This window comes from Lolium rigidum, chromosome 3 (genome assembly GCF_022539505.1).
Source record: "Lolium rigidum isolate FL_2022 chromosome 3, APGP_CSIRO_Lrig_0.1, whole genome shotgun sequence".
Lineage (NCBI taxonomy): Eukaryota > Viridiplantae > Streptophyta > Magnoliopsida > Poales > Poaceae > Lolium > Lolium rigidum.
The window spans coordinates 280,496,640-280,509,597 of record NC_061510.1 but is presented as its reverse complement, the minus strand read 5'-3'; the positions used below and the strand labels follow the sequence as shown (position 1 = coordinate 280,509,597).

At 43.6% G+C, this 12,958-nt stretch overlaps 1 protein-coding gene and 1 pseudogene across 1 annotated transcript; both read right to left on the bottom strand.

The window, feature by feature from the left end:
- Positions 1-794: 794 nt before the first annotated feature.
- LOC124703489 (probable inactive shikimate kinase like 1, chloroplastic) lies at positions 795-3,077 on the bottom strand. Its single transcript, XM_047235695.1, has 9 exons — positions 2,918-3,077; positions 2,781-2,827; positions 2,634-2,688; positions 2,388-2,548; positions 2,143-2,225; positions 1,932-2,049; positions 1,504-1,582; positions 1,334-1,398; positions 795-1,166 (listed from the first exon to the last, which is right to left on the bottom strand). Exons 1-9 carry the CDS (start codon positions 3,060-3,062, stop codon positions 1,098-1,100), a joined length of 822 nt encoding a protein of 273 aa, XP_047091651.1. The 5' UTR covers positions 3,063-3,077; the 3' UTR covers positions 795-1,097.
- Positions 3,078-5,644: 2,567 nt separating this feature from the next.
- Positions 5,645-12,237, bottom strand: LOC124696589 (annotated as a pseudogene).
- Positions 12,238-12,958: the final 721 nt, after the last annotated feature.

Sequence of the window (12,958 nt, the reverse complement as noted above, 5' to 3'; positions counted from 1 at the left end):
TTCCTATACCCGAGCTTTTTACTTATGCAATTTACTTTACTTTACTTTGTGATTGTCTTCGTGCTTGAAGTTATATATCTTGCTATCACATAGTTGCTTGTCTTGCTTATCATAAGTTGTTGGTGCACATAGGTGAACCCTATTATATAGCTTTTATTCCGCATTTGTTAAGCCATATTCGTAAAAGTTTTAAACCGCCTATTCACACCACCCCCCCCCCCCCCTCTAGGCGGCATCCGTGTTCTTTCAGTTTTTCGTGTCAAACTTTGATAATGATTTAGTCAACCAAATATAAGTTATATTTTATTGTAAAATATACCATTGAAAAGTTTATAGAAATGTGCATCCAATGAAATAATTTTGAATGACATGCAACTCATATTTACTTGACCCTATTATTAGTCAAAATTGCCTCAAGAAACAAAGTTGCCTTATTTTTATGAAAAGGGGGAGTATTAATATGGAATGGGCAAAGCTTTTGCCTGGCGTTTGAAAATTAGATAACATGTGTTATCAGATCACAGAGAACCAAGCTCTCACAATTTGGATATGTCTGTCATTACACTGGTTGGCAGCAATAGTGGAGAGAGGGACATGAAATAGATCATGAATGTTTTCCCTGTTTATGTCACACAACAGCCTGTATGATAGAAATATCTTTGTTCCTGACAAATGAGAACAGATGAGGAAAGGTCATTTGCAGAGAGTCATCCTCCTCATTTCAGCTATCTCTCCATGCTCTAACAGTATAACCAGTAGTATAATCAATCAGAGAAATTGGCATAGACGATTGATTCACAGAGAATTTCATGCTGCCTCTTCTCTTTCCCTTTTTGATTGGAAACATATCATCATTAATGTTCGGCCCTATGTTGAGCGATGTACATTTCAACTGGCTACATAAATAAATTACTTGCAGCGAGGAGTGTGTGTTACCAATATCGCCCCGAAACATGTTCAACTCATTTGCGCGACATGTCCCGAAAACCTTCCTTGCTGGGAGCCACTATGTATGAAGTATTGAGACGTCGCAAAAATACTGGAATAACAAGGCAGACCTAGATTCATCAGATCTCGGATTCTCATCCATGGCAGAATCATTCGGGCTTTCCAGCAGCTTCCATCATTGCCTTTGCTTTGACCAGCTTCTCGATCTGCCTCACAATCTGAAAAAAAAAACATCAAAAAATTTCCAGTTGTCACCATTAGTTATATCTGCGTGAAATTATTAACAAAAAGACTTGTCTATTCAGGTGCAGCTATTTGCGTCTCGTCCAACTATGCAAAATAAAATTTATGTTACAGTGCTGTCTATGATGCTTATATCGCTCACCTCAATGACCATGTCCTCTAAGCTCAAAGAGTCGATGCTGCCGTAGCCTAGTTGAGAAGCCACATCTGGAAGGTGTTCAATCCAAGAGAATGTTAACAGGATTTGCACAACTGCAGAAATACGTCATCTATATTCAAATTGAAGAAATGCTGCTGGAGTTATCTGCTTACTTTGCACTGAAACAGTAACATCAGAATTTGCATAGCGCTCTTTCAGATTATCATAACGCTGACGGAGCTTCCCCATGACCTGCAAGCATGAGATCTCTCTACTGTGATTAGCAAGATTTGCAGTTCAACAACAGATATAATTGACATCGATGTCAAGCTAAGATTGACAAGAACACATAAGAAAGAAACAACTAATGTGAAAACAAAGGCCAGGATCTTATTGCTAAGGGATTCTCCTGTTTAATGCAAATCGTATAGCCTCTTCTCCTCTTAAAACGGTGCATAGAATAGCAAGTCCCCGTTAATACAAGGATGCTCCAGTCCGATGCAAGCATATAGGATATGTAGACTACTGTGTCTTGAGTCACATGAATAAGAGCATCGATCATAGAGAGGATGGTGTAGTCCGAAGTAGAAAGAAGATGAACCTTGGAAAATGAATCTGGGTCCGAAATAGCATTTGCCCCCATGCTCTTGAGCATATCGTTCACCGCTAGCTCGAGAGGAACGTCGATCCAGATGGAGACCCCGTGCCTCAGAAGCCCTCTTGAGAGTAGACACAAACATGAGAGAGCCTTGAATCAGACAGGTGCCGACAGAAGAGACGGTGAAGGCACAACACGAGAGGCGTATACATACAGGTTGGTGGAGTTCATGACAGCGCCGTCGCCGCAGCAGAGCACGAGGCTGCCCATGGACGTGAGCTGCTTCAGCCCTTCGGTCTACAGGACAGTTACAAGAGGATCATATCAGAATGATGCAAAGTGTATACTAGAGAGAAGTCAATATTATCAACCCTCAGCTTCTCCTGGGAAGGGTTCAGATTACAAGACTGAACTACATTTTGGTTCAAAGTTTGAGGTGTATATATAGAGAGAGGGCACCTCGACTTCGAGGTAGCCCTTCTCGTCGGTTTCCCGGAAGGTGGCGAGGGCTTCCTTGCCGCCGAGGACGTCCTCGAGCAGGTCCTCGCTGCAGAGGTATCGGTATATGATGGAGTTGGCGAGGAGCTTGGCGATGTTGCGCTTGGCATTGCAATCCGTCCCTGCGCGCGAGAGGCCGATATTCAGTTAAACAGCCAACCTGAATTGGGAAGAGAGAGAGAGAGAGAGAGCAAGCAGGATACATACCGACGATGTAGATGGGCGTCTTCCTGAAATCGCCGACGGCCTCCGCGGTCTTCCTCTGGATTGTCAAGATTCAGAATTCCAAAATCATTCCAAGAGCAGTAGATAGATAGGTGAATGTGAAAAGGGACAAGGTATATAGGAACGCACGAGCAGGTCGACGGATGGGTTGAGCTCCTCCAGGGTCAATTCGGTGGCTGAAAATCAATGCCGAATCCAATCCTCAATCTCTCTGAAGAAAATCATCTACGAGGAAGGGAGATGAAGCATTGGGGATAGGGACCTACCTGGGAGGGCGCGAAGACGACGGCGGGGATGGGTACGGCCCCGCCTGGCGGAGAAGAGCGGATGCTGGTGGTGCCTGGGGTTCGGGGAGGAGGAGACGGAGGGCGAGAAGAAGGCCGCCGTCGCCGCCCGCATCGCCGTCGCCATTGCGGCCTCTGCTCTTTCTCTCTCTCGTTCGCCTCGGGTTATCCGCGCCACCACCACAGCCAAGCTAAGGAGGAAGATATCTGGGCCTCTGGTGTGGGAATGGACGGTGCGCGGCCGACTGACCCGTGGGCCCCACGTTCCAGTGACCCGACCTGGCCGCCAAATCCATCTATAAAAAGCCAGCCCCAGCCGGACTGCTCAAGTCCATTACGAGCTAGGGTTCCTTCTTCTTTCTTCCGCCGCCGCCGCCAAAGCCAGAGCAATCTCATATCTGGTTTGTCGCTGGCTAATTGCGCTAGTGATCCTCGGTGTTGCTCTTTTTGGGAAGAGATCTTTTCTGCGTTTTATTCTGATTTGTTGTGTTCGGTGTTGTGGATTTGGTGTTGATGGGAGGAAGGAATGGTGTGATGATTTCTTATAGAGTTGCAGAAGCATCATGTGCATTACATCTCAATTCCACACGAGATTTCTGACCATTCCTCCTCCTCCTCTAATTCTAGGATCTAGCTAGACGGATCCCTTTCTCATAGAAAAGAAAACGTACAGTTGAAGTGTTTATGATTTGTATGATTTAATCTCCCCGCTTGGTTTGTCTGCTTTCAAGACGATAGGACTGCCTACAACTTGCAATTCACGCAGTTCGATAGAAAAACGGTGGTCAGACGACCGGCAGACTGAAAACGAGATAGCAATAATGCCGTCGCGATATCCAAGAAAAATACGTCGAATTCAGCTTCTGCTGTTCACTCCGTTTTTGCTCTAATGTTCAGGGAACATGAGCAATAATAAAACTTGATTGAATACAACTATCACAAATTCTTGGTGCCAAAGTAGCAATCAGGGGATCAGTAGTCCATATCCATCACATCTGATGGTACCGCGTATGCTTCAGAGTTCAGACTTGGTCTGCAACAAAAGAGTACAACTGGTGTCGCAGGAAAAACCTGGTGTTGCAAGGAAAGGAGGCGAGCAAAGAGAGAAATACAGCACTCTTGCAGTCTAGCCCTAGGAATCAAAATAAAATTATCAGTTTCACATTCTAGATTGTCCAAATATGCAATCAGGTTGGATGCCGGCCAACAATAGCAACAACAATCTGTGATCTCTACAACCATCGATACACATCTAGCTAAAAAACTGTAAATTCAGCTTCAGGAAGACCCTGCAAATGCAAAGTTAGAGGCTGAAAAACTTTGTTTCGACAGCCAGGCGATCGGATTGATGCAGAATGATAATTTCCGCTTAAGCTCAACCAGCGAGGGCAGATCCCGGATTGGGCGGGACAATCATTAACTTTGGATTGTAGAATTTGTTTTCAAAAGTGGGGACATAAAAAAATCCCTTTTCATCCATTATTTACAATCAAATGAAAATACTGAAGAGAAGTCAGATTGGTGCCCTAACCACATGGCAGTGTGGGCAGCTAACCTGGGAAGCGAAATACAGTAAAAATAATATTGAAACGGAGCCAATTTTTTGGCCTTATTAATTAAGTAATAATTAATACTGCCTCTGTCCATAAAAAGATGCCAAATGTTTGTCTAAATTCAAATGTATCTATACACTAAAGAGTGTCTAGATACATTTGAATATAGATAAATTTCTGGCATCTCTTTATGGTTAGAGGTAGTAAGAAGTTCAGTTTTCAGGAGAAAATCGAACAAAAACCTACAACGACAGGGCAAAGCGCACATAACAATCATACTTGTTAGAATAAATTAGCGTCATAACTAGGCTAATAAGGCAGTTATAATTTTCATTAGAATAACTGCCTAGCAATTAGAAATATAGCGTTGTCCAAACGCTATGTACACTGAACAGTCGCTACACCTTTTGGAAGCGATCCAAACCTTGTAACCGGCATTGTCAAACACCTGTTGGGGACCTATAAATATCCCAGTCACAATCAATAGAATCATTCATTTCCCTCCATTCTTTGTGCTTTTCTTCACATACCACATGCACCCACAACCAAACCTAACACAAACCTGAATAACATGATTGCATTCCCTCTAGCTAACACAAGATACCACAAAGCGACACTTCAACACCGTGTTGAACAAAACAAGCCATGACAATGGAGGGCGCTTGTCAACCAACCGCGGCAGCAGCCAAGTCAGCTAGAAAATCGCAAACCTCTTAGACAAGTATAGCTCCAGGCACCGTTGTCAACATCTCAGACTTAGCAACATCAACACAAACAAAACCACATGCCTGCTAAACTTAGGTGAGAGAGAAACTGCAGCGTTAACATTACCACTCTTCTTAAAGCATAGTGCTTGACTCAGCGGACAAGTCACATCCAAGATCTCGTGTGAGTTGTACCTCACTTCCTCGACAGGAAGAGGCACAACCACACCACCACACAGCTCTAGAAGCTCAAACATGATCTGCATGATCAGAGCCGTAATGACCAAGCTCACCCTAGCACAAGGAGAGAAATACAGCATTTGATGTTAAGCCATAAACAGATACGCAAGCTGACAGTGTTGCCATCGTGATCAAGCAATTCTGCCTTGGATCACCTTTAGAAACACGATCAGTGTATCTTGGGGGCAAAGAAATGCAATAACGCGCTACACTAAACATCACCATACTTCATCATGTTCCATTTATTTTCTTTACTTTTGCTGTGCCCAAATGAGCTTTTACTTCTACTTGTACAACATTACAGTCAAGAGGCAAAAAGGGGCAAATAAATAAGGTTACAAAATGCTGGTCATAATCACTCAGAAACCAGGGCGCTACTGGTTTTAAAGTACACACAGCACACGCAAAACTGTATATGGTCTGTAAATTAGAAAGCACACTTCGAAGACAAGACTTCTAAAAGACAGTCTCTCACCGTCTCTCTATCAACATGACAATCAGCACAAGCTGTGTCTCGTGGTGTGAATCGAGTTCCAGTGTTTACGTTGACAGGCTGTGTCTCGTGGTGTGAATCGAGTTCCAGTGTTTACGTGGACAGGCTGGGTGTCAATGCTTGTGGCTTCCCTCTGCCCATTGAGAACCCCCGAGTGCCATCTGGCATTCGTGGCCCTGGTTGCTGTTTGTTAGCTTCCTGCCGGAGGCGGTGACTGTGTCTGCTGCTGCTCAGTCTTGACTGGGTGGCTGGAAGGCGGGGTTCCAATAGGATGGCCACCACCCCGGTTGTTACCTTGATTGTTGCTGTTTTGATGATGGTGCTGCGGATGGTTGTTGTTGTGGTATTGGTTGTTATGGTTATTGTAGCCACGCCCTCGGCCTCTACCTCCACGTCCACGGCCTCTGCCACGCCCTCGGCCCGTATCTCCAGTGCTCTCCTCGGACTGTAAAAAATCAATTGTTTTCAGGTCTATGAAGAGAAGTCTCTTCGAACAAGCTTGGAGGTACAAAAACAGACACAATCAATTGAATCTCACAAATTTTCAAGTGGTAATTTAAAGAACAACAAGTAATTTCGCAGAGCAATGTACTGCTCAAACTACGTGACAAGTACCAAGTTGGAGTATTCTTGTATTATAGCTGATTGATGGCTAACAACAGTACAACACAAAACTGCTACCAGACTGGGCCCATATTTAGAAATATGTTGGCAGTTTTACTTTTAAAATTCTTTTTATGCTCTGTACAAAAAATAAAGGAGACTAGAGATTATATAGTACTTCATGCATTTTCTTCTGAACGTACAATTTGGTCAGGTGTGGGAATTCATTAGCTTATAAAAGGAATGGTAGAAAAGAATGAACATGGTAGAAAAGAATGAACATGGTGTCAATGGTCTTATTAATGTCTTGCGAAGAAGAGAGAAACAGATAGCTCTTACTCACCTTAACTAAACAAGGTAATGAGGCTAAACAAGGTAAAAGATAATTAAATCGGCATGCACCTTAACTAAACAAGATTGGGGGGAAAATAGACCTTATGTTCAGAAGAAACGGAGGGGGTACTTACAACATGCTCTCCTAGTGCATCTGAAGGTTGAGATGTTTCTTCTAAATGTTTATCATTTGGTTGATCAGAAGTGGAAACATCCTCATCACCATGTGCATCAGTTTCATGCCCACCTTTTCTACCTTTGCCTCCCTTAGCCTATAACACAAAAGACATTATACTGTTTTAGGGAAAAGTTTTTCTTTTGCAATAAGCAAACAAATGAAATAAAGGATTGTTGGCATACATTAAACTAGTTCAGCAATATGCAAATAGACTTTTAAAAACACTGTTTGACATATATTAGTATGATATGGATGTAATCCTGAAACAATATAAATATCAAATTTATTATTCTTCCTAATAGATCAGAACTGAACAAAAGGGGCAACATTTGAAGTTTCAACATACTGTAGGGTGAAGGTGTGGTTATACCAGAATTGAGGTCGGCCACTCATGTTAGTAACATTAAATATTCCTTGTTAACACCAAAAGGTCCATGATTTTGATTCAAATGCATGTCTACAATATTGCTGAATTTCTGAGAAGCAGTTGCTTTTGTGTTCATGTTAACAAGCTAAATTTATAATGCTGAACATTAGGGCACGTCACATCTTGCAGGGTTTATTGGTCATAATTTCATTGGCGGCCCATCCAACAAAGATGGAAAAATGTTGTGGTGATACTTATTATACGGGCATGAATTATATCCAGAATAAGCATAAAACAGAGTCATAACTTCAAAAAGTAGAGAAAACTCCATCACCAAAGCAACGCCAATCTTTGAAAAGAATGTTGAGGCAAAAAGGATTGGAGTTGCTAGAATTAACTCTTGAACTTATCCAGTCAACAGTTCAACTCAGACACATCCAATGAACAGTTCAAGTCAGACACATCTTTAACCTCAGGTGGTTCAAACCCGGTTTTTGAATTGCGAAAAACAGACTGATGCAATTTAGCTTGTGAGAAAATACAGCCACAATTCAGTGCTGGCTGGTTTGGAACAATCCGTGCATCAACGCCTCTACCATACTTCCGTTTTTGTTCCTTGACAAAAGTGATTGTGTTTATTGGTTCCGGATGCCATTATAAAGTAATTTCTATTAATTGTAGTTTCATTATGACAGTCTTCATATCGATATGTCAGGAGGGTTCAAATGGAAATGCGCTGAGTCGCCGACACTGAGGGAACATGTAAACCAAATAGGATTTCTTTCTAAAGGACTTACAACATTCTTATCTGGAGAGCAAATCTGAAGTGTATTTTTTTATAAGGGGACAAGTGGTATCCACTTATACTTTACGTATTCAAGTATTGCCAATTCACGACCCTTCGTATGTTAGCATGGAATAAGATATTATTTTGGGCCAACTAGGGTATAATCAGTCCATAAGGACATGGCATAAGAATCACCGGATCAGTTCTTAAATCATGGTCTAGAGCAAAGTTGCCAGAAAAATAGCTTCATGTACAGCAAAATCAATTAGAGTATTTGAAACAGAATTTGATGCTCAAATCAAGAATTTGGATAGTAAAGCCAGTAGCCAAAACAGGGCGGAGAAGCCTAACAATGATGATGATCGACGATTCCATCACTTAAATACATCTCCATGATTCAACCCTAATTATATGCAAAACATGCTTGCTGCAGAAGCTCATGTGTACCGATGGAGCCCTGTTGGTGCCAACATGAATACCTACTTGTGGCGACTGAGACAGATTGCCAGATTTCGCGTCCTTGTGGAGAACGAGAACCCATAGGGCCGGGGGCAAGCATTTTGCCGATCCTCAAACAGATCCAAGAGCTTTGCAAGGGTTTGGTTCTTTGGACATTTTTTGTGAGACAGGACGTGAATATGGAAATTTAGTCCTTGGCCGAAATTGCTCCGCTGTCACAGGATCTGATCACAGTAACCCGGTGCATCGATGATCAATTAATATAAAGACATTGATTCTTAAAAGAAAAAAAAGAGTCCTGCCAAACACGCTTTGACCATAGTTTCTAGTAGCAATCCACGTAGGTAAGCTGAGAAATACGAAATCAGAAAAAAACTATGTGCTATTAATGCATCTTTCCAAATGCAGATGGAGACACATAATCGCATTTGCGAAAGAATGGAATCATGAGAATAAAAAATTAAGTATGCCAGATACTTCATTCATATAGCCTCATCGTAATCTGATATTTATGGCAAGCACTTGTCATCATAACTCATAAGGTTTGTATAAGCAGTTAAGCACCAGAACTATTTCATGTCCAATTTGATTAAACCCAAATAATATGGTTACCATGCAAGAATTCAACAACCGAACTCTGAGCCCGCTTCTCCAGTTCCTCTCATCATTAAGCACCAGAGTCTGCATCAGATGAAGCGACATCATTGGTAATACGGATATAAGTTATGATGCTATTTATGTGCAAAGATAAATACCGCTTTCTCAGCATCCTCAATAGTATCATACTCAACAAAAGCGTGCAGCTGCCATGAGGTAAAAACGATTAGTTTGACATACAATCAGCAAAAGGTGACGCACAACAAGGCAATGATGAAAGTGAGGGCATGATATAACAGTCAAACTGCATAAATATAATCATTCAGTGGATCAGCAATAGTTACCCCACACGACCATTTGAACACAACTTCCAGTAAGAATATAATATTTGAGAGCTAGAAACAAAAATAATAATTACCTTGTTGGCGAAAAGCATATCTAGTTTAGCAGATCGATTAGTAACTGGACCAGTGCCATTTGGGGTCTGAGGATAGCATGTTCGGATTGTCCTTACACTGCAACATGGGAAAACAAGAATAGTCATAGAAATACAAGGCAGTTTTCTCACGACTGAAACAGAATAGTTGCGCTCAGTATTGACCTACAATAAGTATTACCTGCCAACAGATGAGAAAATCTTCATAAGGTTCTGGTAACAATGATCATCTGGAAGATTTTCTGCAACAACAATTCGAGCCTACAACACACACAAAGTTTTCCTTACTATAGTCTAGCATCAATTTTCTCCATAAAGTGGACTAGAAAACTCAAGCATATGGATGTCTCATGCAATGTATTAAGGGCTTATAATTACCTGGAGTTCTTCTAAATCTGATTCTGTAAATGGTTGTTCACGCTTTACTCTGTTTCCATCTTCACTAACGACCTGCATGTATAACCAAACAATTATACATGTTTTTTCAAAAGAATAGAAGCTTTGTCCCCTCCCCGCAACACACACACACATCCTATAAAATTATGTAAGCACATGCATTTGCAAGGGAAAGACAAGCAAGCAGAAGTAGACATGATGTGCCTAATCTTATTCCTATGACCTATGAAGGATAGCACCCTGTCAACGAATGAAACAACCTAAAAAAAAACTACATTTTGAGATCTGGCTGCAATGTACAATAGAATTATAGTAGAACTTACAAGCTTTGATGAAGTCCGAAGAGCTGAAGCAAGCATTGAATTACTTTGCAGCAAAGACTTAATTTTCTTGAAGGAAGCAACAACTGACATCGGTACTGCATTGAGTGAAAATGTAAATCAGTTTGCCACATATAACTTGATAGCTGGTACCCGATTATATTTGTTTGTCCAAGTACTGAAGGAATTCATTTTGCTTCATAGTAGGCACAAACTAATTTCATGATATTTTTTATCAATAAAATAAGGAAAACTAGCATGTCTAGTGAAATTATTTTCTGACAAATATGGCAAGCACTGTCCTACTACAACATGCATCAGCAAACACCAAACTAAACATTAACGACCTGTGAAAAGTAATCAATTGCAGATACATGATAAGATATAAAAAAAATGTCTATCTCCATTTTTCAATTGATGTTTAAATTAACAAGAGAGTCCAGTCCATTGCACATGCCGTAATGAATCAATGTAAACTTAATTCCTGATAAGATACTATTGAGACAAACTGTATCTGAACATGAGAAATGTAGGATACTATGGAAACCCATGTATAGCATCTTTTAGAAAAGAGAAATTAGCAAGATATATCCTATTAAATACATGATATCTTAGTTTCAAAGCATGTTTAGATGCCGTGAGTAGGGAATTAACTGAAATTTAGCATGTACTCCCTCCATCCATAAATAGATGTCTTAAACATGATCTATGGACAGAGGTAGTATAGGCTATCCAGTTATTGTCTTTGGAAGCCTATTTTGATTCTCACCGTCAGCTTAAATATTTAAAGTAGCAACACCTTAAACATGATTTTATTTTTTATTGATGGAACAGAAAACTAAAGTGACGACATCTTTCTTTCAGGAGAAAATCAAACAGTGAACACCAGGTATCAGCATGATAAATTCGCATTACAAATCTTACAAAATGACTTGAGCTGCAAGCACACAACTCACCATATCCTTCAGGATCCTTAGTAATAAACCTCATCAGATGTTCTGTGGTGGCCAGATTTATATCGCTGAAGTAATACTCCACCTACAAGGTTAAAATTTATGACATAAGATTCTCAGTAGTAAAAACAAAATAACACAGGATTTAATTGACATGATTGCGCCCTTGAGACTCCACTCGAACGTGTATGCAGCTCCAACACTAGGAGTGATACCAGCAAGAGCGGAGAGCTAATAGTACCAAAATATACATCTAGTTGGGTGCAGCAGGACCGTCCAAAAATAGCCGAAAGGGCAGAAAGCCGTTGCGCGGACTTCCTGATCTACTGAAGCATCACACGCGACAAACGTGTAGCTACTAGAAACGTACTACTAGCAAACTAACTTTCTACGCTGATCTAGTAACACCTAACCAGAAATCGCGCAGCACATCAGACAGAAAACGGCGAGCAAGACTAGAGGAGCAGCGAACCTGCTTGGTAATCTTGTGCAGCAAGTCGTCCGGGTTGAGCTCCCTCCCCTGCTGCGGCTGGGCAGGCGGCGGCGGCAGCGGCGGCTGCTCGAGCCCCGCGTCATGGTCCAGCACGGCACCGAACCCCGCGGCAGCTCCGCCAGCAGCAGCAGCGTAGTACTCGAAGGGCGGCGGGGCCCGGGGCGGCGGCGGCGGGCCCGCGACGAAGAAGGAGGCCGGCGGCGGCGGGGGCGGGCCGGCGAAGACGTGGATCACGGCGGGCTGCTGCACCGGCAGCGGCGCGAGCGCGGGCGCGGGCGGGCGCGGCACGAACTCCGGCGCCTGCGCGTTGAGCCGGCTGGCGGAGCTGCTCCGGGAGAGCGCCCCCGGATGGAGCTGCGGCGGCTCGTCCCCCGCCGCCGGATCCGGCATCGCAGCTTAGGGTTTCGGCGCCAGTGGCAGCAGCAGCGGGAGCTTGAGCTGGGGAGGTAGCGGGGTGGTGGTGGTGGTTGTCAGTGGCCGGCAGGGTGGTGGTAGCTAGCTGGTTAGGGTTGGGGCTCGGGCGAGGGGCGGCGGGCGCGGCGGAGAAGGGGAGCTCTAGTCTCGAAGGTCGCGGGCGCCGGCGAGGTGAGATATTTATTTCGGGCGCGACAGAGGCCTCCACGGGGGATCGGCGCCGCGGCCACGCTCCGCCTCCGATCGGGGAGGGAGGTGACTGGTCCGGAGGGCGCGTGGACCCGGTGTACGGACCGGCCCGCGTGCGTAGACCCGACACGTGACGGTCGTCTGGATGCGGGTGTATGGGCCGGGCGCAGGGAGGGGAGGAGCCGGGGGAGTGGGGCCGGGAGGTGGCCGCGGGATTGGATCGAGGCGGAGCGCACTGGTGGGTGTCGTGTCCTCCGTATGATTCCTCCTGCGCGACCCAATCCGTGGCCTATCTAGCGGGCGTACGTAGAGTACGCAGACGGCGAAAACGGTATCCTACTGGGGCTGTGCAACGGCTCTGACGACTGACCCATCGCCACTGGCAGTGGAACGGCAGTGGGACGTGTCCTGCTTCTCGTTCCGTGATCTCTCGAGAAATCCGCTTCACTTCTACTTTTGCCTTTCATGTGATCTTTCTTTTTTCGACAATAGTAGTATGTCATCTTTG